We start from the raw sequence: 27,015 nt of genomic DNA on the forward strand, positions 1-27,015 counted from the left end.
CAACTTTGTACTAAGTTAGTATAAAGTTGGGTCATCTATTTTGGAACGGAGGGAGTACTTCACAAGCAATCTTGTATCACAAGATCATTGCTTGATTTCGTGATTAACAAACCTACTTGACTGGCTGGTTTTTTGGGGGAGCGAAGTAGCAGATGTTCCCAGCCAGAGTCCACGAGAAACATCACTGGGAAATTGTGCTCTTCGCACACATAAACCAGCTACAGGAAACACCACACATGTATATGTACCCATCCTTTCCTCATGTTAAAGAAATCACGCGCCACCAGTAAGTTTGCCGCGTTGCGACAACACTTTTGTTCCTTTGGTCTCTCCAGTCCAGACCAGTACATAAGCTAATGAGCTCAGGATAACTATACCAGTATGATCTAAAGGAATAACGTCGGGAGGCTGATGGCTAGTGCAGGCCGAATCACTCTGATTCAGTCTTCATTGACTAGCATTCCCTATTTTTGATGTCCTTTTATGGGCTGCCTGCAGGGGTTAACAAGAGAATGGATTTCTTTAGGACTAGATTGCTGTGGTAGGAAAAATTGAATAAGAAAAAAAAATATCATTTGATTAAATTGTTTGAGATGTGCAGACCAAAAGACATGGGGGGATTAGGTATAAAAAGTTTAGCTTTAATGAATAAAGCTTTGTTGTGCAAGTGGTGGTGAAAGTTATATAATACTGAGGGTCTTTGGAAAAGCGTAATTCTGAAGAAATGCAAGAAAAATGCATGTCTAAATAGAATCAAACCTAAGTAGAGTGATTCTCAGTTATGGTCAGATATTTTCAAACACAAAACAACATTTCTTCTCTTTGTGCAAATTTATAGTTGGATGTGGGGAAAATGTTAGATTTTGGGAGGATTGGTGGGTTGGACCAAAATCTCTTAAAGACAGTTTTCCTAGTCTGAATAATGTTTGTTTTGATAAAAACAAATGTGTAGCGGAGATGTTTGGTAAAGGTTTGGATAATGTTAGTTTTAGAAGAACATTGTATGGTGAGTTATTGGAGCTATGGGATCACATTAAAGAAGTTTGTGCTTCTGTGGTTTTGAATGAATAAAAATATGTGATTAAGTGGGCTTTGATCGGCAATGGGGTGTACATGGAGAAACCTTATTATAGATTTATGATTCAAACTGGCTCTAAATAAACACATATTTTTTTGTGGAAAGTTCAAATGCCTCCACGAGTCAAAGTTTTTATTTGGCTGGCTCTGAGAAATTGCATTCTTACCAAAGATAATTTGTCGCATCGGGGGTGGATTGGTGATAGTAAGTGTTCTTTTTGTGGGAGAGAAGAAACTGTTAATCACCTGTTTTTCCATTGTTCTGTTGCACAATTGTTATGGAACATTATGAAATGTGTTTTTGACATGTTTGATATACCTGCCACTGTTCATGATTTGTTCAATTCTTGGGTGAAAAAAACAATAAGAATGATATAGATTTAGTGGTGGTTGGATCTCTACTATCTTTTGGACTTTATGGAAGTTTAGAAATAGGGTCGTTTTTGTAACAACAGGGTCACTGATCCCTGTGTTCCAGTGAATATGATTCTAAAATGGTTACATGAATGGAATATCTTGCAGACAAACCAAAAAAAATAAGGCGAATAACGGCGGACGTGAGGCAGGTTGAACAGGTAGCAGGAGAAGTCTTCAAAGCGGCGCATGGGTGGTGAGCTGGAGCTGGCAGGATCATGGCGGCTGATCTCCAAGGCTTTCTACAGGGCGCCAATCTGAAGATGTTCATCTCTTCGTTTGTCGTTCTTTGTTGTTGTTTTTTCTTTTGAGTAGTTGTAATCAAGACATTGTGGTTTCTGTTAATGGAAATCAGAGAGGGTGCTCTCTTAAAAAAAGGAATAACACCATTAAAACATGCCTTATTCCTGGTTTTCCACAACACCCAGAGAATTGCCGATATACCACTAGCAATTACTCATGCAATATTATCAGAAAAATCATTGACCAACTAGCAATGTTACTAAGTGAGTTTGGAGTTTCACGCTGTCCAAAAGCACATTTTATCACATTAATTCCAAGTATAGCTAGTCACATGACAAGTGAAAAACAGGTGATCTAAACTTTCATTTATGCTAATAAACATACATTTAGCCTCACACCGCCAACCTTTATGAATAAGTACGTACATCTTTTGTCAGCACACTATTTTTACTAGCTAACCATAGAAATTCTTTAACCTTGAGGGAAATTTTAACACACCAAATATCTTTTAAAGGACAAACAACTTGTCTAGCTTTGAGAGCTTAATAGATAGACTTTACTTGACTAGCTGGTCAAGCATATTTATCTTAACTCCTCGAATCTTGGTATCCAAGATAGTGTAATTGAGAAGGAAACATTCATGCCAAGCTTGCTTAGCCTCCAAACTTGCTTGTTGAACCATATGTTTGTCTGCATGAGCCAAATCAAGGACATGCCTAAGCCGAGATCGATTCATCAGGTTCGTGAGAGGGTATAAGCGATCTTCTAAAAAAAGAGTTGATTGTTGTATTTGGAGCTACCGGAGTGCACTTTACATTCTTGATTGCCAAGGAAAATCTACTAGACTCTGGCGCATTTCCATAGTCGCGACAGAGGTTTCATACCAGCCATGTCGATAGTAGTAACATCTTGAGAGGTACGCAAGTCGAATTTTCTCCCGAATGAATTAAAACCCTGTTTAAACATCCCACCTTTTGAGATACGTTGCATCTTGCGGGCGCACAACCACCACTCTTGGTATAAAGCAAACACCAGCTTAATAATTTACCAGTTTAAGATGTACATGCATGCACATTTTCCGCAAAAGAACCCTCTTCCCTGATTGGGCCGATATGGATAAGCCCTAACCATGCTCTTCCTTAACTATACGCATCTCAGTTAACTCCAATAATGCCCAACCCCTCTAAGCTGTAGCAACACAACACAAAGGTGGGCGCACTAAGCTAAGCTAGCTAGTAGATCTCCAAATCTTCGAGAATGTTCGGCTAAATCTGACAGTTAACTTTGACGCACTATCAAATTGGCATTAAGAATAACAAAAGCCTCTGATGCACGTAATAGAAAAAACAAAGGCGTGCAAGTTGGTCGCCCGTGGTGACGCAAACGAGCTTTGGCACGCACGCAAAAGTCTGCGTACGTACGTACCCGCTTTGCGGTAGTTTGCTCGGCGAAACCAAACTAAGTTCGTCAGCGCACCAGCGCAGCGCTCGATGTGGCCGGATAACGAAGGCCATTAGCAGCACTGATCAATGATCAGGGGTGCTACTACTCCTACTGCACACGTCACATCGCGATTATATTAAGCTAACACTAGCCCCCGTCGCCGTCGAGCTAATTAAGCTCCATGGCGTCGACGCAACTAAGGCGAAAATCGACGGCCGGGTCGCCGGCGGGCGGGCCGGGAGGCACGGGCCTATGCGGCGGCGACACGGGACGGCGCGGGGAACAGCCGTGGGCGGGGGTCGCCGTCGGGCTGACGCACGGCCCCGCATCTCGCCGCGCGCGTGACGATGGTGCGTGCTTCTCAGGTGTCGCGCAACGAGCCACGTCTCGACCCCGAGACGCCTCTTCTTCCGTCGCCCGCAATGCTGGTATCCTTTCTTCTCCGGTGGTTCCGGTTATCATATGCGTTTCCCGTTTTGGGTGCGTGGTTTGGGTGAGCTTTTGGCGGGCTGCACGGCCTGCAGCCCTACACCGAGTTGTTTTATGCTGGCCTGATCTACTCCTATTTTTTGTTGTGTTCGGAGGCATACGAGGGTGTGACACGAAAGTAAAACAAAGTGCCTGCCCAACACTAGCAAAGTAGTGCCAGGGCAATATTACAACACTAGGCGAGGAATCAAAGGCGCCTGATGATGGCCCCATGTAAAACACCATGGCTTGATCTCAGCTTCGCCGTTTGCGTGGGAAGAGGGACATGTGTCGAAATGTGACAAATGCCCATAGCTTTCCTCCTCCTAGCTACTACTCCCTCCGTTCACGAATATAAGATGTTGTTTCTGAATCAGGTGTATATAGACACATTTTACTGCGTTTGCTCACTTCATTTCAGTTCTTATATAGTCTATATTAAAATATCCAAAACATTTTATATTTGTGAACGGAGGGAGTAGTAGCTTGTTGCAAACATCGTGGGTATCTACGGTTGGAATTATGTGATACTCCCTCCGTCCGAAAAAATTTGTCCCTCACATGAATGTATCTAGCATCAAGTTAATGCTAGATACGTCTATTTGAGAGATAAGCTTAGGACAAGTTTTTTTCGGACGAAGGGAGTAGTAGTTAGCAGTATACGGTAGAGTCAACAACTTAGCAGGTGAACTTTACAAATCATTTTTATTCTATTTATAGTCAGAAAACTTGGGACACACGATGGGCAAAATCTTTTGTAGCCGCACCTTCTTGCTACATGACAAATAAACAATAAAAAAGATATATGATTGCACATGGTGTTTTGGCTCCTGGGCTCAGAAGAGCCCGGGAGTGAACAAATAAATCATTAAAAATACTAAATAGGATTTAAAAAGTCTGAATTTCTATGTGGAGAAAGATGACTGAGTGCGTCATGTTCGTGATAAATTTCAGAGCATTTGGATGTCAGATAGTTCTCAGTAAAAAAGACAAATTTGGGGTCTTTGAAAAAGTTTATTGTCTGTGCACTGTTCAGCCCTGGTTTTATTTTTTTCCTTAGAGCTACTCGGATATTCAAATGCTTTAAAATTTGGCACGCACCTCATGCACTCAAATCCTTCAAAATTCGTCGACAAATGCCCATGCATTTCCTCCTCCTAGGTCGAGTACTAGCTTGTTGCCAATATGGCGGTATCTTCCCATGGCAAATGTCTACCGTTGGAATTATGCGATAGTTTTTTTAGAAATAATTATGCGATAGTAGGTAGCACTATACGATAGAGTCATCATATATTTATCAGCAGAAAACTTGGAACGCACGGAAGCCAAACTCTTTTGTGGCTGTATCATCTTTTTTTATGTAAAAGATCAAAGGCACACAAGCCCTTACAAGAAAACATATCAAATTCTTTGGGGTGTCGAAGTCTTCTTCCTCCTGCATCACGGCGTGCTGTGAGCAAAGTTCGTTGCCGCCTCTAGGTCTCCATCTCAACGGAGAAAACTTGTTTAAACCCAAGAGATTGTAGAAGCAGTAGTCGAGAAGTCGTCGACATAGACTAGAAGACGTCGGCGGCTGCCGCCCTCGAGAAGAAAACACCGATAGGGCTTGTAGAATGCCCAAGTTTTGGCATGACGAAATTGAGGGACACAAACCTCGCACATTCTCCGATGAATCTAAGACTGGCCAACTTTCATCGGGCAGAACTGGAGCGAAAGGACCAAGACGTACGACCATGTTGCTTGCTCTGCAAGACAACACGACCAAGACAAACCCGTAGGAAAAAAATGCCTGACCTGAAGAATCAGATCTAATTATAGACCATCTTCTAGATGCCTCTCGACGATATATGGAAGCATCATCGAAATGAGGGCGAGGCTGGAAGAACTTATTCCATGCTGATGACGAAACCATCATCCCACCAGTGTCGAACGGAGACCTACCTAATGCCCCCAAGGGGGAAATTATGGCTCCCACCAATAGACCCCCCCCCCCCCTCCCAGCGCATCGCCATCGGCAGAGCCAGCATAGGAGGAGGTGGGTGATGTATCGATGGATGAGAATGACGGCGGAGGTGGAACCTAGATCGCCTTGGGATAGGGGTAATAATCGTCTTTAAGATTTTTTATATGAAATGTGTGGTTGCGTCATCTCCAATTCTCGATACATGACAAAGAACCAATAATAGAAAAATATCATTGTCGCAAGGTGGGACATCTTGATGTTGGCGACGTATTCCTAGCATAGTGGATACCGAAAAGGGCCCCGCACGGTGACGCCCTTGATGCAGAAGCTGACGAGGTGATGAGGATCTTAGTTTGGGGAATAAAGAAGAGGGGAGGGGGGAGACTTTCAAGTGAAATCCGAGTGTATTTGAAGTTAGTTTCGAGGGAAGGGGTAGACGCAACAAAAGTTAACTTCTAAAAAAATTGAGGAGTTAAGTTTTTTTTACGGGTAAGACTTGTACTAATCAAGGATTCAGAGGATCACAATCCAACTTACACAAGTCCACTGCCTCCGAGGGCCAGAGCCGAACCGAACAACTGTTCTATCCTTAGTTCATGCGAATTTTGCTAAAAAATTGCTAAACACATTCTGGCTGCGAGTGACATAATAAACTCTAGTTGTGCGAATTGACACCAAATGCTTGATCTCGGCCACCAGGGAAGTGGAAAAAAAGACCTATCTATGTTATGGCTATTAATCATGTCACTGTCACTGTTGAGTCCATTTCCATGAGTATCGGCAGGTCCAACCTTTGTATTGCAAGAGAAATACCCTCCACACATGCGCCAAGTTCCGCCTCAGAAGGTTGTTGAGGAGTTAAAGTTCAGCAGAAGGGCTAGAGATGCTTGCAAGCTCTCAACGAGTGCTTTTTAGTTGCGGGAAAGCAGGCAAAATTTATAAATCATCTTTTTTATTCTATTTATAGATATAAAATTTGGTACACACCAAAAACTAAAGTCTAGTGTGTTGTAACATCTCATTGCCTCACAAAGAATCATTACAATATTTAAAAAAAATACATACTACAAACAAGATGCACAACCTGCTAGAGTCAAATCCCATGTTTCCTTTTTAGGGGAAGAACTCCATTTGTCTTCAGCAAAAAAATATTTTCCGACATGTTTTTTCTTCACCTTGAGAACCATGTTACCGTGATGGATGACCAATAAGACCTCCCTTTTTTTATCAGAGTTTTTTTTTAAACTAACCAGTTTTTTTAGACACTTTTTTTTAGCGGTAGACACTTTTTTTTACCAGTATGACCCAATTTGAAAGTACTACACACATCTGCTACCTTTGGGCCTACCCGCTGTACCAATCCAGTAAAGCCTAAGCCCAGTAGTACGACGAGTGAGAGATCCAGCTACTGTATGGCCCAATATAATTGTACAGCCGAAAAAGGGATTGCACGGGCCGGAATCCCATTTCGACCTCATCCACGACGCGACGCACCCGCCGCGCCTCCGGCGCACGACACTTCACTGCCCTCGCCGGCCGTGACACGCTCGCTGCACGCCGCTCGTTCCTCCTCCACGCTCGCTGCCACAAGCGATGCCTCCTCCCACCGTCCCCTTCTTCCTCACCTCCACCACGCTCGCCACCGCCGCGAAACCGCAACGGCAGCAGCTACCGGCGCAATCGCAACCGCAGCCGCCTTCATGCGGCGCCCAAACCCCAGCCGACGCCCTCGCCGCGTCGTACACCGCGCGCATGCGGCTTAACCCGCACCTCGCGCTCCGCCTGTTCGACCACCTGCTCCGCTCCGGCGCCGACCCGGACCCCATAGCGTACGCGCTCGCCCTGGCCCGCTGCGCGCGGGAGCGGGCCCACCCCGCCGCCGCGCAGCTCCACGGGCACGCCGCCAAGCGCGGGGCCGCTTCGCACCGCCGCGTGCGCAACGGGCTCATCCACGCCTACTCCGTCTGCGGGATGCTCCACGACGCGCGCAAGGTGTTCGACTATGGGCCCGAGGTGGACATGATCGCCTGGAACTGCCTGTTGCGAGGGTACGCGCAGGGCAGGGACGCAGGAGCACTCCGGGAGTTCTTCGCGCGGATGCCAGCCCGAGACTCGGTCTCTTGGAACACGGTCATTGCATGGTGTGCTGCGAATGGGGAGCACGAGGAGGCAGTTGCGGTGTTCCGGGAGATGCTGGCGAGCAATGAGTGCCAGCCTGATAGGGTGACATTGGTGAGCGTAATCTCCGCAATTGCGTACTTGGGAGCACTTGCGCAGGGGCTGTGGGCACATGCATATGTTTGCAGGAAAGAGATTGAGGTCGATGAGAAGTTGAGCTCAGCTCTAATAAACATGTACTCCAAGTGTGGTTTCATTGAGGGTGCAGTTTATGTGTTTGAAAATTCGTGTGCACTGAGGAACGTGGATACGTGGAATGCGATGCTAGCTGGTTTCACAGCAAGTGGCTGCAGGGAAAGAGCTTTGGAGCTTTTTACTAGAATGGAGTCATCTGGGTTTGTTCCTAACAAAATTACGTTTAACAGTTTACTGAATGCTTGCAGCCATGGAGGGTTTGTTGAGGAAGGTATTAGTTATTTTGAGAGAATGACAAATTCGTATAGTATTGATCCCGACATTGCCCACTATGGTTGTATGGTGGATCTGTTTTGCCGCGCGGGGCTATTTGAGAAGGCAGAGGAGATGATTCAGATGATGCCAATGGAGCCAGATGCTGCTGTGTGGAAGGCCGTAGTTGGTGCTTGTAGAACTTACAACAACTTCGAGTTGGGAAAGAAGGCAGGCCACAGGCTTATTGAGGCTGCACCGGATGATCATGCAGGGTATGTGTTACTATCCAACATTTATGCGCTGGATGGCAACTGGAAAGGAGTGCATAAGGTGAGGAAGCTGATGTTGGATTGTGGAGTGCAGAAGGTACCTGGGAGCAGCTCAATAGAGCTTGATGGTGTTATTCATGAGTTCATATCTGGAGATAAAAGCCACTCAAGGAAGAGAGATGTATATGAGATGCTAAGCGAGATATGCCAGCAGTTGAAAATTGCGGGATATGCTCCAGACACTTCCCAAGTGCTGCTAGATATTGATGATGAGGATGTGAAAGAGAGTTCACTTGCTCTTCACAGCGAGAAGCTTGCACTTGCCTTTGGGCTGATTAGCACTGCACCTGGGACACCTATTAGGATTGTAAAGAACCTCCGGGTCTGTGGAGACTGTCATAATGCGATAAAACTGCTAAGCAAGATTTATGGAAGGTGCATTATTGTTAGGGATGCGAATCGATTTCATCGTTTCAGAGAAGGGTCTTGTTCTTGCGGAGATTACTGGTAACCTTTCAGATGAGCTGCAGTGCAGTTCAGTTCCGTTTAGTTTTCTTGTTACACAGAAATATATAGCATGCTAGAAATGTTCTGGCAATGACTATACTTGTCCATTTGAGAAAGATTTTTAGATGTGCCATGAAGCTCTTGACTCGATTTCATGTCTCTTAAATGCTAAGCTACCCATAAACCAACACCATGATGACCACCCTCTTGTGTCTCAGCAACTTGAAACCTAATTATTGTACTTTTCAGTCCCCATGATTCAGTACTGAACATGAATCTGAGATGTATGCCCTACGCAAAAGTGCCATTAAATTCTGATAATTATACATCCTTTCAAATGGTAGGGACTAGAAATCATTAATTACCTGATACATACTTAATGCTGTTTTCCAAATTTCATTACTGTCATCATACAGTTGAGGATGACTGCTTCACATAAACGCACATTTGAATGAGAAATTAAGCCACAGAACCAACTAGGCCTTTTGCTTTTCCTGCGAGGAAGTAGCCTTACTTTTGGTTTTGGCCTGTGAACTGAGACCTTGTCCATACATTTTTTTTCTTCATCTCACACCATGTATTAGCCTTTATTTTATTTATTTATTTAGAAAAGGAGGATTACCCCGGCCTCTACATCAGAGAGATGCATGCAGCCCCTTGTATTAGCCTTTATGCTATATTATTTTGCACATGATAGATACGTCTACGTTGTAGGTGTAGGTACATCTAGATTTCCATATTTTCCATAAGCCATTTGATTGCACATTCTTTTGTGAAGGCTGAGCTTGATGGATTTAACTTGCTGTTGTGTCCTTCGTTCAGTAACTGCCCTTGAGGGCATCAGAAACTCATGTACTAAATTTTTTAACTCCTGGGATAGGAGTTACCTACTACCACTTTTGTGATAGTATTATTATCTCCCTTGCTATCTGTTGTTGATTTCAGAAGAGACATGAAGCGTTCTGCACAAGTGATAGTAATTATTAACTTTATGAACCATCTAAAGAGTGAGATTGGTAACGAGGACAAAGATCAACACTATTGGATATAAGTAATCACTTCCACCGTGCTCTTGTTATTACTACCTGGTGATCTGGTGGATGTAGGAGCTTTGCTTTTGAACGGAAGGACAGTGGATGATGCAAACGCATGCCTATTTGGCATTATAGCATGGGTGCTGTCTGACAGGAAGGCTTCCTAGGTGTAAGTATCACATTCTTGAAGGTGTTGTTATCTTTGCTAGCGAAACTTTGCATGTTTGCATCAAAGCCACTAACCTTAAAGTTTAATTCTTAGATGTCAAAATTTAATGTTTACTCTTATCTCTGCAATTTTATTAACATTTGCATCTGTATGTGATATTTTGCAAGGACATCTTAATTCTCAAGAGGAAGGATGTAAAGCATCATACATCTTCACTCTTCACATCATATGATGTATGCCATTGCTTTATAGATAACACCAGACTTAGAGAGACTGGACAACAGTTAATCTAATCAACCTTGTCCCATGTAAAACGGGACATTCTAACATTTGTAAGAAACTGAATTCTTAAGAGGAACAGAGCTGGGTAGCTCTATCTTCTATGTGAATTATCATTCGAATGGGTAGTTTACATGTTAGTTGATTGATAATCGAACGTGAATCTCCAATAGTGTGACGCTGGTTATCTCAAAGCCTTGCTGCATCTGATTTTGGGTGAGGCAAAGGGGACAGAACTCCAAAGACAAACCAAGCTGTCTTTCATGCAAACTACCACTTTGGTGTGGAGTGTTTGAGCCATTATTTCGACAATTTATGGATAACATTTTCTCTACAATTGAGCAGTGTGTTTTGCATTCATCCAAGATTATGTTGAGGGGTATTAGAAATAACTATTGCTTATACTATTATATGTTCCCTTAGGCACCAGAAAGTTCTACACGGCATTAGTAAGCGACCAGATGTGGTACATTATGATTACAAATTGATTTTTTTCTCTCTCTTCACACAAGGCAACATACACACGCATGCATGCACATACGCACACGCACATAATGTTATATGATAGTGTAGAATGCCCTAGCTCCACGCCAATCATTAACAGGTTGGCCGTAATAAACAGCCTGCTGCCCTTATCAACACTATTAGTTTATTTTCCTCTTGGGGGAAGTTCTTTAGTGTTCCCCAGATATGCATTTTGTATTTTGCACCCTAAGCCCTAGTTTGTAGCTCTAATCACTGCTCTAGAGTATAATAAGACCATTAGCGTACGCCATAATGCATAATTAGGGTTTAGAATAATCGGTAATATTTACCGCTTTGTATGAATCATAGCCCACAAGGAAGGTTTCACCTAACATCGACCTTTACCAAAAATATACTCACTTGCATCTCGCGTGCAGCTGGCTTTGCCATGGACTGTGCTTTGTTTATGGTTTACAGAAAGGTGTAACATACGCTTTCCTAAGCACAATTAGAGATCCTGTATCCTAGCACATGGGAACAAATGCTGAATTAACACAGAGGTGTACTCACAATGTGGAGATACTATGGGCCAACTTGCCCTGTAATCGAATCATCCATGTTCAACTCAAATCATTCATCCTTGGTAATGATCCCGTTAAGACTGCTTTTGTGCTCTTTGCTTCTCGATACATCTTGGTAGTAAGTGTTTGCACAAACTTTTGTAGCATGTAGTACAAACTATGATAGGTATGGTGGATTGTTTGGTCGTTTTCTTTTTTCTTTTACTTTGAGGAAGCTTAGCATGTTCGAATCAAATCCCTTTATAGCAAGTGTCTGCACAAACTTTTGTAGCATGTTCTAGCACAAACTATGATAGGCATGGTGGATTGTTTCCTTTATACTAGTAAGCTTGTACGTGCAAATGCACGTCTCGACTAATATTACAAAGATATGTCAGAATTAACATGCATACAAAGGCATTTTGATCGCATTAAAAAGTACTAAAAATCAAGAAAACACTTTAACATGGCAAGCTATGCACAAAGCCAAAAAAACATAAATATCTCATTATTTCTTAATACATGTAATTAGTTCTCGTACAACAACAGAAATTTTGTGTGCAACTTCATTGTCGATGAAGCTAAGTATGGTGCACCGCAAATTGCTTCCTTAGCTGGCAAACATCGTGAATGAGAATAAAAGTCATTATCTTGGGAATTTTCGCTTAGTAGAATGTAAAATCATGAAACAATGAATATTGACCCTGCAAATTGGTTGATTTAGTTCTTCCCCGTACCATGAGTGCATAAAACTAAAAGCAAAAGAATCAAGATTTTGGAATGTGCTGATACGCAATTATTCACTTCTTTAGCATATCTAACAATATGAGGACACCATTTTAAGATTCTCTAGCAATGTGCTAATAAACAATCTAATGACCTACATATGTATGATGTCTCTTATAAGAACAACTGATAAACAAAGTTAGGTAGGGTTCCTTCGATTCATTCGATTTTTCAAGGATACGAATCTTAAGGATCTTTTCCCTATGGAGATGGTTTGATATTTTCCCGAAGGATTCTTTGTACTCCATTTTGGAATGTCTCTCAAAAGAACAATATATCAATTACTACATAGTTAGATATATACAGGGATCCTTCGGTTCTCAAGAGTTCCATAGGATTTTCTATGGATATGAAGCCCAAGGACCTTTTTCTGAAGTATTCTTTGTACTCTATTGGAGAAAAAATCCATCCTCTCAGACCTCTAGTTATGATTTCATCTGTTAAAATTGTTACATATGCCTAAAATGAGGGGGAGAGAGAACTGAAGAGAGACTATCCAAGTTTTTAGGCTTAACAAGGATAGGTAAAACACAATTATATGGTACCTAGGTTTTTCTTAATCCCGTATTTTGATAATCAGATAATCATGTGAATCAAAGAGACCCTAAGAAGCTTTAGGGACTTCAATTAAAAACATATGGCAGCATTCGGTCTCATCATGTGTACCACACAACTCTTTGCCTTCGAAACCCACACAAAGACACCACATAAAATGAATGGATTTGAAGGATATAATCTGTTTTTTACTTATAAAAGCATCATCAAAATCATCGTATGATTTTCCTAAAAGAGCAAAAAAGAAAGGCATAGAATTTACAAGAAAATACACACATGCAGAATTATCCAGCACATGCAACTTTGTTTTTTCAAAACCACTATAAATTACAATGGTATGAAACAACTCCACCGCTAAACCAAAGTGTCCAGATTTTGTTTATGCCTACAAAAGTTACAACCCGGAACAACTTCATCAAGAAAATGTTTCTCTTCAGTGCACTTATCAAGCTTTGTGTGTAACGTTTGGAGGTATCATGCAGTAGCAGAAACTTATATTTAATTCTCTTTGATTTCTAGAAGAAGTGACTTATATCGGTACTACATTAGCACAAAACCAGAGTCACAATGAACTTATAAGCTGGTAATAAACGTCGACCACATCATTGTACTATCCAACAATCTAAAAGAAGAGAAGTAGCACATTTGTAAAAGAAAATACACAGAAACATACCATAGATTAAAGCTTAACTTTCCTGTTCAATAGAGCTTCATCCATTACTGCACCACCATTACATATGAACACATACCATCTGCTTTGGACACAATACATGATGGACATAGTCGTCATGAGCATAATCCCAAACCTTTGGTGTTTCTAATTCAAGTGAAATGTGGTGTTCGGTTTCTCTCCAATGTTCAATAACATGACTATGGGGCTGGCATGGAGTGGAGCGGGGTGAGGCGCTGCAATTATCCAAAATTCCACATGCTATCAAGTTATAATAGTAAAGCTTGTAGGAATAAAGACGTGCAGAAAATGACTTCTGTGCATCAACCCACATGTAAAACATACACTATTTATTCTGCCCCACAGAGATCAAATCAAATGTGATATGTGGAACACAAAAGACAGTACACTTATTTTTATGAAGAAAGAGGCAACTTAAATGAAAGTACGAAACACAAGCATTCAGCAGGGGAATTGGCTAAATCAGAATTCTTTAACGTGGAGTAGAGAGAGATCAAGCCTGCTTATTTTATCCTTTCCCAGAGTGCAACTTATGTGACTTGAAAATTATACTACTCCCTTCGTCCGGAAATTCTTGTCACTCGAACGGATGTATCTAGAACTGAAATATGTTTAGATACATCCATTTTAGCGATAAGTATTTCCGCACGAAGGCAGTACTAACTTTTTCTCAAATATGAGCTCAACAGTATAACTTTTATTAGGTATAACCCACATTTGGTTTGTTAAATTGATTTTTTTACGAAAAGGAGGAATACCCCCGGCTGTTAAATTGATGGTCAAAGTTGGATTTTGAAATGTGTGTGCGCCTTATTCATTTAAGTGGAGGGAGTAGTAAACTTATGTCGGACGTCTCGAATTCCTCCATGTACTTGCGTGAGCGTGAGCCCCCAGCTGAATGCTCTATCAATGCTAGCTTCCCATCGGCAAGCAGCTAGCAATTCAGTATCAGTATATATCTCTCACACACTGTCATAATATCGGTCTTTCCATTCCACCATTTTGCACACTATCCGCGTCTATAACAACTTAGACAACTGAGAACACAATCCACAAACTTACATGAATTGGAGGGTTGCAATTATGCGCCGTATCAACAGGCCATGAGGCTCTCGCCTCCACACGCTTCACAGCTCACGCTAGTGGCCATCGCTGCAGCCAGTGAGCCTCCACCTGATCCCTTCTGAGAGAGGCACCCATTTGTCGTCACCCCATGCTTTTTTCCCAATCGTATGTATGTTCTCCCTGAATCATGTAGTGTCATAAAATAATTTCTCTATATAAACTGAAAGTTGCTACGTAGGGGAGACAATAATTTACCAAATGTACACATTTCTGAAAGATAGTTATTCACCTTCAAATAGCATGGACAATATAAATAAGATGTGAATAGTTTGATAAGAAACCTCTTGCCAAGTCAGTAGACATTACTGCAAGTCATTGCATTCTACCTACAGCTCCATGATCCTCATTATAATCTGGAAGCTGGAATTGCACAATAACACTCATGGGTCCCCAGCTTTGAAGCAGGCTAATTGATTTCTTAAAACATTAGTAAGTGGAAAAGAATGAACCAATACATGACTACGTATTACACACCCATCTTTCTTTCTTGGAGCCTCTATACACACAGACCACGTCTGAATAGAAATTAGCACGAATTGTTCGCCTAATTGGTTCAAACTGAATATTGACAGAAGAAAATGACACAATACATGCTTCTCATGCACTGAATATTAATCTGCAAATAGAAATCCGACAACACCAAATTTGACAATTAAATTAACAAATCAGTCCACATTCTTCAGTTTGTAATCACCGAAGCAAATGTCTAAATATCTGCATCTAATTATTAGAATTTAGAAATAAGAACAAAGCCTCGCTACTATCTCGTCACACATCTAAGAAATACAGATGAAGAAGCCAACTTCAGTTTGATGACTCATAGTTACCAGATTATCGTTGTAGTGGCTAGGAAGATGGGAATGTTAACTGAAGCCTCACCAACAATGGTTGTGATTTGATTACGACAGGGGACGGGAGCCCAAGACAGTCTGGCACGCTGCCGCTGCCCCATCTTTCCACTTCAATTGATGTTCTGTTACCACCTAGCTATTCACAATGCATTTGTATCAATCCCTTTGTTACCACCTAGCTGTTCACAATGCATTTGTATCAATTCCTTTGGTTGAAAGGCAACTCACAATCCCTTTGGTTGAAACGCAAGGCAAATGTGAAACAAAGTCTAAGAGGGCCAAAATTCATCAGAACAGAAAAAGGTAGGTAGTCTGTAGTCTACAGATTAGGAACAGTTGAGCTTCAGTGTACAAGAAACTTACTTGTGGCCGATGGGAAGCAGAAGAGGAACATCGGTGCGGAGGCCAAGCTGAAGCTCAACTCCCGCGGCGAAGGGCGCGACGGCTCTCTCCCGCGGCGAAGGGAGGAACGGCAGGGGGCGGCGGCTCTATCCCGCGGCGAGAGGAGGAACGGCGGGGGCGGCTCTCTCCCGTGGCGAAGGGAGGAATGGCGGGGGGACGGCGGCTCCCTCCCGCGGCGAAGGGAGAAACGGCGGGTGGGCGGCGGCTCCCTCCCGCGGTGAAGGGAGGAATGGCGAGTGGGCGGCGGCTCCCTCCCGCGGCGAGACGACGAACGGCGGGGGGTGGGGGGCGCGGCGGCTCTCTCCAGCGGCGAGAGGTCGTGCGGCCTGCGGCCGTGCTGTTGCGTCAGTTGGGGGAGAGGTCGTGCGGCCGTGCTGTGGCGTCCGTTGGGGCGAAAGGTCGTGTTCGCAGTGTCTTTTTAGCAACGGCGAGGGTTAGCGGTCGATGGGTTAGTGGCTTGATGCGTGGCTTGCAGCGTTAAACATCGGAGAATTAAGAACCATTAGATTTCGATAATGAATGAATATGATTGTTTGGATCTGCCCCTTTCTTTCTTTTATAGTAGTAGTAGATTTGTTGTGGATCATAGATAATTTCTCTTAATGAAAAACCTAAATCATTTGCTGTATGCTGTTCTGATGATGCTCAAATTTCAAAAGGCAAAGCTGTGATTATTTTTTTCCCTGGGAAGAAAGAGAGAAGTGCATATTACACCCCTCAACTCTAGCCCTAGTCTAATATACAACCCCCAACTCCAAAACCGTCTAATCTGCAACCTCCAACTCTTAAAACCGGCCAAAATTCAACCCTCCCCTCCCCTTGACCGGTTTTGACCCATTGATTGATGAACAGTAAGTTCGGAAAAAAAATGAAAATTCAGAAAAATAAAATTTTAGAAAGCATTTTTTGCCTCCGGATGAACAGTATTTCAAAAAAAAATTGGGAACAGAATTTTTAAAAAATAAATTCGACTTTTTCACCGGTGAACAGTATTAAAAATTCAGTTTTTTTACATGTACCCGGAGGTAATAAATTGGAAACAAAATTCACCGGGATTTGTTTTTTGAATTACTGTAAACAGCATGAACAGTATTCAAAAAAGTAAAAAAAAATCAGGAAAATCATTTTTTCACTGCATGAACAGTGACCGAGGGAAATTTTTTTGTTCCAAAAGTTTGAACTTTTTTTGAATTACTGTTCGCACGGTGGAAAAGTCGAAATTATTTTTAAAATTTTGTTCCCAACTATTTCTTGAATTTACAATTTTTTTTATTTTTATTTTTCTGAATTTTCCATTTTTTTTCAAATTTACTGTTCATCAGTCAATGGGTCAGACCCGGTCAAGGGGAGAGGAGGGTTGAATTTTGGCCGGTTTTAAGAGTTGGAGGTTGCAGATTAGACGGTTTTGGAGTTGGAGGTTGTATATTAGACTAGGGTTAGAGTTGAGGGGTGTAATATGTACTTCTCTAAAGACATCCGTTCAGAACTTGCTAAGCAGGATAGTCAATACAGGGAGCAGATTCTGTGAGATGAACGAATCCGATGTCGAAACTCTTACCCCATTCTAGCAGGGGGTGTGTATTTTAGCTTTAGACTTACCCGCTAAAGAGACGATTGCCAGCTAATCTCGCGCAGACATTATTCCATTTGTTTACTTACAGCTCTTTGGCTGCTATTTGTTGGAGCTTCTTTTGTTTGCAGGAATCAATCCTCTGCTCTCACTCACACCGGACGGATGGATGGATTGTCCTGCTGCCAACATGTAGGACCTAAACTCATGTATGTAGTCACTCTCATCACATCAGTACCGCCTATTTGCTCTAAATTATTTCTGTTGACAAAAACGCTGCTCTTGTTTTCAGCTCATCCTCCGTGCCTGCTGACAGCAAGCCCCTTCCGCGTCGTCCGTCGATAGGCTGCTCTCGCGCGCTGTCCGTCCGTGATGCGATGCAGGCGCACTCGCATTGGCGCGAGAGAGCACGGACGGACGGACGGACGGATGGTACTGCAACACATGAATTTGTGCGGCAATGATTGGAGAAGGGAGACATAGATCTGCGGCAACCTTTCTGGCGAGCATAATGATGCAGGAGAAGATAATCTGGTGGGCGGTCGGGTCCAGTTCCATTCCTCAATGACTGCGGTGCACGACGGGGGTGGCATGGCATGGCACGGGTAAATGCCTTGTGCCGAGCCCGGCCAGCGCTGCCGCGCACAGGACTGGCAAAGCGCGTGTGGGCGGACACCGGGTCGTGGACGGCGAAGGCCATGTGTAGGGGCTACCCTAACAAAATACAACCCCCGTCTACCATACGAGGCTGCCTCACGGTCTTCCTCTCCTTCTCGTTCTCAAAGATAAGATGAGGAGGGGAAAAAGAAAAGCGGAGGCAGAGCTAAGCTGGGGAGGGGACTGGTCTCGGAATCTAGCTATCTATCTATCTATCTATCTATCTATCTATCTATCGAGGCTTGTTATCTACTACGTAGCAGCAGCAGCAGCTCGTGGTCCATGCCCTGGGCAGTTTGAAGTCGTATCCTTTCCAGTCTTTGGCCCGCCCGGCATTTCTCTCTCAAGATTCGCTACGTATACGTACGTACGTGCCTTTGCTTTTTTTAAATTCTTTTTATCTTCTCATTCCCGCTTTGGGGTGAACAGTTTACTAATGGCTCCACTAATGTTAGGCAGAAGAGGAGGGGAAAGGCATGGAGCGAGGGAGGGACGCTGCTGCGCTGAGTAGAAAGATAAAGAGGAATGGAGGAGGTAAGCTTAGCTGCAGTGCAGGGGAATAACTTGCAGTTCACTTCTTGCAATCAGCGCAGATGGTTGCTGCTTCCTTCCTTGCTGATGCTTTTGAGCTTTTCTTAAGCCCGGATTTTGAAAGCTTAAGGAGGAGGGAAGGGGAAGGGGAGGGGGGGCAAAAGCGTGTTTGGAGTGAATAAAAGTATTGCATGGGTGGTAGGCTTTAACTAATCTAAAGCTAGATTCGAGCCTTCGCTAACCCCGAGGCTAACGAATTGTTTTTATCCTACTGCAGCCACAGAAAGATTGAGATTAGGAGAATCTCAACTCTGCCCTGCGAGAAAAAGCATCTCCAGCAGCCGGGGCAGACCGCGACTCCTCCTCTAATCAATCAAGCAAAGGTTTCATTATTTTCATCTCCGAATTTCGCAAGAAAAAGAAACACTAGTACAATTCCTAGTATGAGTTTCCTACGCCGCTGAAAGCCCAAACAAATCTCACCTAAACCCTATCAATGATGAAGTGAAATGAAATGGGACGAAACGAAAGCGGCGTTGCTTTGCCGTGGGGGGCAAAACGGCGAGGCCTCGATCGCAGCCCCTCCTAATGTTGACCACCAATTTTCCCTTGAGCAAAAAACTAATGATGGCGATCATGGAGGGCGTGTAAATAATTGCCCGTGTCCACCCGATTAAAGAAGTGCAAACAGTCAAATAATGATGAGCGGGGTGGGTGCACAAGTTTTACAGCCAGGCAGGCACCTTGAGAAAGCGAGCATAAACTAATGCCTGCGAGGGTTGGCAATGTCAGGGATGCCTCTTTACGCCTGCTCCTCTCCTCTGCTCCTGCTATGCTATGAGCGGTGCGGTGCGGTGCGATGCCGAGCAAGTAAGTAACCCAGGCGGAGCGGGTCGTAACTGAAGGAAAGCAAAGGTAAACACCATGATTAAAGGGCTGTTAACAAAGGAAAGGTAAAGCGGGGACGGTTAAGGTGCCCTAACACATTTTAAAGCTTGTTAAACAAAACAAAAAACTGGCCGTGGATGGCGGTGGTGCCCAGTTTGTGACTAGGAGTAGGAGGAGGAGGAGCAGAGGGCTAAAGCGGTTTGTTAACCATGCACAGAAACTAGTAGGGCCTCTCGTGGTGGTGGTGGTCAAGAAGAACTAGTAGTAGTACTAGCAGTGTAGTCCTACAAATGCCACAAGCCTTTGCCTCCACACTCTCCCTCTAGCTATGTAAGCATGGTCTACGCGTCTCCCTCTTTTCCTAGCTCATCTTCTTCCTACGCCTCTCGCCGGCACACCTAGCGCCACAATCTGCAGCGGCCGCCTCTCCTTTTCTTGCCGTTTCTGTCCATAGCCTCGCTGCCTTAAGAGCTTTTGCCCATCGCATTGCCCATACGGCCCTGCCCGACCAGAGCACTTCGTCTTCCCTCTCGTCTGCCTCTCGGGTTCTTTCGGCCAGCGGAGGAATCCATTTGCTACGCTTGTTGTTGGAGCAGGCAGCTAGGTAGGAGCCATGGACATGAACGAGAGCAGCGAGAAAGGGATGGAGGGCAATGGGTCCTCTGGCCCCGGCGGCGGCATCCCCGTGGAGTGGCAGAGCCAATTCAGCGGCGGCGGCGGCTTCTCGGCGCACCATCACCAGCAGCATCCTCATATGATGGACTCCTTCGCGTCCGGCATGTGGCCGGCGGCCTCGCAGCACGGCGCGGGGTTCCTGGCGCCGGTGCCCGGCTTCCTCCCGCCGCCTGGCCTCGGGGGCCATTTCCCGGTGGACTCGGGCTTCATCGAGCGGGCCGCGCGATCGTCGTGCTTCGTCGGTCCTGGCTCCGGTGGCGGGATGATGGGCGCTGGCGCTTTTGGCGGCGCGGGCGATCAGCACATGGGCAGCGCTTTCGGGGAGGGGTACTTGGATCACCGTAGGAAGGAAGGCGGGGACAAGGCCGAGCCGGAGCTCGCCGGGAGCGGCGGCGTGCCGAGCTCGGAGGCAGCCGGCGGAGACTGCTCGTCCAAAGGGTCCGACTCCAAGAAGAGGAGAAGGCCCAGCGAGGTATATACTGCCTGTTGTTCATCGTGTTTCCAGCTTCAGTTCAGTACTTTTGTCAGGTGTTCAAGAACGAGCCTGTGCTTCATTCAGGTGATGGGAGGTGATCAGGTTCAGTCTTCCAACGTGGCCGCTGACTCCGCAAACGAGAGCGCCCAGAGCAAAGATAAAGGCGAGGAGAGCAGCCCGGCGACGGGGACGACGACCGGCGGCAAGTCCAAGGGGAAGGGTGCCAAGGAGAGCTCCGAGAAGGAGGACTACATCCATGTCCGAGCCCGGCGCGGGCAGGCAACCAACAGCCACAGCCTCGCTGAAAGGGTACACAGATTTTGCTCACCGCTTCCTCGTTTGATTAGCATGGATGCAGTATGTATGCATTTGAGCACGCGAGTGGTGTTGAAACCATGGATGTTTTTATCCTTTGCGCAGCTAAGAAGGGAGAAGATCAGTGAGAGGATGAAGCTTCTACAGGACCTTGTTCCCGGCTGCAGCAAGGTACTCCTTTTTCCACCGAAAGAAGTTGGTGTTTCCGATCAGTGCTGGTATTTCGTAGCAAATGTAAAGGATGTTCTGTGTCTTGGACTGAATTCAGGTCACCGGGAAGGCGGTGATGCTCGACGAGATCATCAACTATGTTCAGTCCCTGCAAAGACAAGTCGAGGTAACGACCAACAATTCGTCTGAGAATCTATCTAGGCAACCTGAGCATACTAGTAGGATTTTAGCTTTGAACATACTGCGTGTCAGGTGCAAGGGAAGAAGTACAACCACTGGGTACAGATAACTGAATACTTTGCTCTAGTAACTAGCATGTCAGTGATCACTGGGTACAGATAACTGAGTACTTTGCTCTAGTAACTAGCATTTCAGTGATCAGTGGATACAGATAACTGATCAGTAGTGTGTTCTAGTAACTGGCACGTCAGTGATGGTAAACCACCGCAGAGTTTTGACACTCACTCCCTTTGCAATCTGCAGTTCTTATCGATGAAGCTGGCGACAGTAAACCCGAGGCTTGACCTCAACATAGAAGGGCTTCTCTCAAAGGATGTAAGAGCATCATCGCTTATATATGAATTCCCTCCACAACCAGTTGCCTGCTTTCAAGGAGTGTCGAACTAACCATGCATGCCCAACGGTCCCTTGTCAACAACAGCTTCTTCGCTTCCCTGGGGTGTCCTCCTCGTCGATGGGATTCTCCCCGGAGATGATGCACCCGCAGCTGCAGCTGTCGCAGCCGGGGCTGATGCAGGGAGGCGCCGCCGCCATGGCGAACTCGGACGTGTTCAGAAGAATCATGCAAGCGCAACTAGGAGCAAAAGATGGATCCCATTCACAGGTTAGCGTCTCTTCAACGACTGACATATACTGGTATACATACCGTGTTTAGTTACTCCAGCAACGAGGTAGAGGATGACACACCTCATTAAGATAAACAATTTAATTTGCCCCCAAAACTATAGTACCTCGGCAGTCAACAGCTCCCAAAGATCCACAGCCTACCAATGTGCTAGATAGACCATAGTGTGACCGAGACCTATGCCTGTAGGCTAGCAGCTAGCAGCCTATTAGATCCATTCACCTGGCCTGGCCTGGCCAGTAGGAGTATGAAATGAATAATTTGAACATGTACGTGCATGCATGCTTACATAGCTAACGTGTGCGGCAGCCTCATGCATAAACAACATGTGGATGATGAATTACTAACACGTTGAAGCTATAGCTTGGTTGCTTGCTGATAATGTTTCCGTTTGGTTTTGTTGTTTGGATCGCGCAGATGGCCCACGCATTGAATGGCCCGTTCAGCGATCACGTTGCGCAGATGGCGTACCCGTCCATGGGCTCCTCGCACTCGCACTCGCAGGACCTCAGCATCAGGCCGTCCCAGGACGCCTACCAAATGTGATTGATGCCATCGCCAGCCAGCCTCCTGAAGAGCCACCCGGCCCGAGTTTGTTTGTCCAGCTAGCTGGCCTAGGCCTAGCCATCAATCATCTGACCGCCAACGGGACGGGCAGCAGAGCAGAGGCCACATGCACGAGCAATATGACCACTGAAGCTGCTGCCGCCCGTGCGTGCGTGCGTGCAGTGCACAGCTGGAGCCTTTAACTGCGCCGTGCGTGCGTGGCCGTGTGTAAATCGATCCATGGATGGATCGGGCGTGTTCTTGTTGTATTCGGGGCTGGAACTGGAAAAAGGGGGCCGAGCAGCCCCACGGGGAGAAATGAAATCCTGTGGCGTGGAATGGATGGGAATTGTGCTCTGTCTGCATTTATGTGTGGCGCACGAGGCGGTGGCAGCAGCTGATGAATTGCTGCTGCTGCTGCAGGATATCTCGTCTCATGATGCAATGCGGGGGGTTTGTGTTGGGTAGAATTTGTTCCGTGTGACTTGTGTTGCTCCGTTTCGATGCTCAGGATCAGTCCTAGAACTTGGGGGGCGGGTGGTGTTCAAACGTTGGACGGAAACCTCCACCTGTATACGGAAGAATGGTAAAATGATGAAACGTCTCCGCTGATTAGCTCGGTGCTCCTGGCGAGCAAAAATGTTAGCCATCGAGTTACCTCGTCCTCCTATGCGCAGCGTAGCGTGTTCGTTGATCCACTCGCATGCACGGTCGTACGGCGCCCAGCGCATGTAGCTGACGCCGAAGCGGACAATGCTACGCGCACGGGCGCGCACAAGCCACAGCACATTGCTACTAAAAGCAGGTCGATCTTTGGGGGTGCGTGTATTCTGCTCTGCCGGTGTCGTGTCGTCGCTAGGGGTTTCCTGCCTGCCAGGACAAGGGGTTTTGGCACGTTCATGATCAGATTCCTCCAACGAGAGGGGGCGCTGCATCCCATTTACACGATTACATACATCTGTGCCTGCAGCCTGCACACGTCGAAAACATTGGCGCAAGGCGGTCCCGTGGACGCCTTTTCTTTAACTCGACTGTTGGAGGTTGGGCCGTTCGTGCAGCGATTTATATTTCGATCCCGGTTGGCGGTACGATCGCAAACCCCCAGCGAAGGCGACGGCGAATCGGACAATCTTCTCGCCGTGCATGCGCTCTGCTCCTCGCGCATTTCCACCGTCGTCTTGTGTTCTTGTTGGCCGTAGAGACACGTAAGTTTTCGCCCAGTGACCCCCCCCTGCCGCCGTCACCCTGTTTTTCGGTTCTATTTCATATTTTTGTTTCCGGTTTTGCTTAACTTTTTTCCTTATATTTTCCTTTTAAAATGGTGTGCACATTTTTTTCAAAAATGTTAATCATGCATTTGAGTTTTTTAAACATGTATGCAAAAAAGTTAATCATGTGTACGGAAAATGTTTGGCCCATTTTAAAAAATGTTTATACAATGTACAAAAAATATTTGACTAATTAAAAAAGTGTTTTGTACATTAAAAAATTGTGCAAACCATTTTAAAAAATGTTCAAGAGTTTTTTTTATGACATTAAAAAAAGAATGTAGAAAAATTGCATGATTAAAAAATGTACGTGACAGTTTACAGAAACAATTTGTCGATTCAAAGAAGAATGTTTTGACATTTTTACAAATGTTTGTACAATGTAAAATTTGTACTTGTTTGTTAATTTTTTTTATTTTTTTTAAAAAAATATAGAACATGTATTTGGAAAAAATGCTACTGTCTATTAAAAAATGTACATAATGTATTTGAAAAAATTTCCAAACTGTTTCATAAAAATGTTTCACATGTGCTCTACAAATGTACATTATGTATTGAGTAAAAGGAAGAATTGTGTGTGTGTGGTGGGCGGGGGATCCAATAAAACCGACAAAGAAACAAAAGGAACAACAAAAAATGAATAAAAACAAGAAAGAAACAAAAAAACCAAATTATAACAAAAGAAATAAAAAACCAATGACATAACAAAGAAAACCAAAACAAAATGAAAAAAAGGAAAACCGGTGAAAGGACAAATAACACGAAAGAAAAAAAATAAAAAAGTAGTAAACCAGACCTACAATGACCGCTATGAGCCGGAACAAGCGAACCTACGCGCGGTAAAATGGGCCGGCCTGCTATTGTCGCACGTAGGCGATTGCTATTAGGAATCGGGTGCCCTGGCGGGCTGTCTATGTGGTTTGCAGGGGTGGGCGGGGAGCAACTAGTTAACGAGCGCTCCTTCGGGGGCCTCGCAACGATCAGGGCCACTTGGCGCGCTCTCAGCCATTTGCCACGTGTCGCGCTCTGGACGCTTTCTTCGGATTTTGTTTTTTTATTTTTTCGCACATGTTTTCGGCTTTTTAAACGGTTTTTTTTTGTTTTTTTCGACGTTTTGGTTTTCCCCCTGTCTTTTTTAGCTTTTCAATAAAAAAATTCTGATTTTTTTTGCGCGAAAAAACGCGTTTTCTTTTTTTTTTCCTTTCGCGGAAGTCACGGTTTTTCTTCCGCGAGAGGCACGGTTGTGCTTTAGCGAGAGTCACGGCCGTGCCTTTCGAAAGCGAAAAAAAACGCGTTTTCTGTTTTTTTTTTTCTTTCATGAGAGTCATGGTTTTGCTTCCGCGAGAGGCATGGTTGTGCTTTCGTGAGAGTCACGGCCATGCCTCTCGGAAAGGGGAAAACAAAACGCGTTTTCTATTTTTTTTTTTCCGGGAGAGTCACGCTTTTGCTTCCGCGAGAGACACGGTTGTGCTTTCTCGAAAGTCACGGCCGTGCCTCTCAAAAAGGGAAAAAATACGCGTTTTCTGTTTTTTTTTCTTTCGCGAGAGTCACGGTTTTGCTTTCGCGAGAGGCACGGTTGTGCTTTCGCGAGAGTCACGGCCGTGCCTCTCGGAAACGAAAAAAAACGCGTTTTCTGTTTTTTTTCCTTCCACGAGAGTCACGGTTTTGCTTCCACGAGAGGCACGATTGTGATTTCGCGAGAGGCGTGCCTCTTTCGAAAAGGGAAAAAACCATGCTCCCGGTCCGGTTTTTTCGCCCGGTTTTTTTCGTCTGGTTTTTTTGTGAAAAAAAATTCGTCAAAACCTATCAACATGGGATCTAATTTTAAAGATCTCGACGCGAGGAATCCAACGGTGAAAACGGTTCGAGATTTGGACGCACGGTTTAAGAGATAAAACGTTTTGAATAAACGGATCTATGAAAAAAGGGAAAGCTCCCAGGTTGCGACAAGTGGCGCGCTGCATGTGCGCCACTTGTCGCGACCTGGGAAAGTGGAGTGCTCTTTGCAACGAGTACTCCTTAATTAGTGATTTCGGTGGGCGGGTCGAACAGCGCTGGGAGATGGGGGGAGCAACTGTTTCTTGCTAGGTTGTGGCCCTTTGGGCCGCTTGCGCAGCTGTGGGCATTCATAATGATCTACTCGACCATAGCTGTAAAAAAACTTTTGATCAAATGTCTAGTTTTGACTATACAGGGTACCGTTGAAAAATCTGATCTGTATCAAGATTTTTTTACTTGCGAGTTGGGTTCCGTTCATGTGAAATATTTAGGCTTACGTCAGTCTAATGTTAGGAATAAATAAAAAATGAGTAGATGCTGATGTTGGCAAGGGAGGCTGCTGAACGATGCTTTTTCTAACCCCAACAAGTACGGGATTGAAAAACATCATGAAAAGAGCAATATTAGTTAAACAAGCCTGCACTAGGGTAATTCTGCCAACAATGTTATGTACTATATATAGATGTAGAAATGACATTGTATTTCAGAGGAAACTGATTAGTGATCTATGACAGTCGTAAACCTGATTTGTCATTGGATTGCAGATTGGTCCATTTTGCACATAAAGATGGAAGGAGAAAGGGAGATGCCGCTTGGGGCAAAACTCGTCAAGCGAGTAGCAAATGAGGTGTATCATGCTTCGCACTGGTTGCGGCCAGGAGTTCTGAGGATTGGTGGCTGATCTCCAGTGGTGCTTCCCTTTTAGGGTGCCTCTTGTTGCTTCGAATATATGATGTCTCTTCATGCATGTTTTAGTTCGCTTTATCTTCTACCATACTTGTTTAGTGTAATCCTTGGTGGTTTAGAGTCTGGGATCCAGCCTATCTTGGCTTGAGACTTGGAGTTGTTCATGCCTGGTCTTTTTGCTATATATATCTAGACCCTCATATCTAAATGATTGTAATTAGGTTGGTTTCCTTTGTGGTCCTGCATGTCTGTAGTTTGTCACCTGAACCATTTGGTTTTACTATATGAAATCATAGGGTGTGACCTCTCTTTCACTAAACAAAATTGTCAAAAAAACCCTCAATTATGGGGTACCTTGCAAAGGTTTACCTCCAGAGTCACCATAAAAATGGTTACCCATAAATTACTCTGATAATGGCAAGTGACGTTGCACATTTGCATTGGTTGTCGCTATGAGAGAGTTTTGTTGGATTTTTTTCACCATGGGAGGATGGGAGGGT

General features: G+C 44.6%; 2 protein-coding genes across 2 annotated transcripts; both read left to right on the forward strand.

The window, feature by feature from the left end:
• Positions 1-7,043: 7,043 nt before the first annotated feature.
• LOC123104060 (pentatricopeptide repeat-containing protein At5g48910) lies at positions 7,044-9,089 on the forward strand. Its single transcript, XM_044525778.1, has one exon. It carries the CDS (start codon positions 7,202-7,204, stop codon positions 8,954-8,956), a length of 1,755 nt encoding a protein of 584 aa, XP_044381713.1. The 5' UTR covers positions 7,044-7,201; the 3' UTR covers positions 8,957-9,089.
• A 9,636-nt stretch (positions 9,090-18,725) lies between these two features.
• Positions 18,726-22,911, forward strand: LOC123104061 (transcription factor bHLH49). The gene is made up of 8 exons (XM_044525779.1): positions 18,726-18,825; positions 18,905-20,662; positions 20,750-20,974; positions 21,086-21,151; positions 21,249-21,317; positions 21,635-21,706; positions 21,813-21,995; positions 22,434-22,911. The coding sequence occupies exons 2-8, from the start codon at positions 20,129-20,131 to the stop codon at positions 22,560-22,562; spliced, it is 1,278 nt and encodes a 425-aa protein (XP_044381714.1). The 5' UTR covers positions 18,726-18,825; positions 18,905-20,128; the 3' UTR covers positions 22,563-22,911.
• Positions 22,912-27,015: the final 4,104 nt, after the last annotated feature.

The sequence above is a fragment of the Triticum aestivum genome, chromosome 5A (genome assembly GCF_018294505.1).
Source record: "Triticum aestivum cultivar Chinese Spring chromosome 5A, IWGSC CS RefSeq v2.1, whole genome shotgun sequence".
NCBI classification, from domain to species: Eukaryota; Viridiplantae; Streptophyta; class Magnoliopsida; order Poales; family Poaceae; genus Triticum; species Triticum aestivum.

What these genes read in the sequence shown, in the direction of transcription:
- LOC123104061 (XM_044525779.1), top strand. Translation starts at nt 20,129, where the DNA reads ATGGACATGAACGAGAGCAGCGAGAAAGGGATGGAGGGCAATGGGTCC. An exon ending in TTGTTCCCGGCTGCAGCAAG is followed by an intron (nt 21,152 to 21,248) that starts GTACTCCTTTTT and finishes GACTGAATTCAG; the next exon opens with GTCACCGGGAAGGCGGTGAT. An exon ending in AAGGGCTTCTCTCAAAGGAT is followed by an intron (nt 21,707 to 21,812) that starts GTAAGAGCATCA and finishes TGTCAACAACAG; the next exon opens with CTTCTTCGCTTCCCTGGGGT.
- LOC123104060 (XM_044525778.1), top strand. Translation starts at nt 7,202, where the DNA reads ATGCCTCCTCCCACCGTCCCCTTCTTCCTCACCTCCACCACGCTCGCC.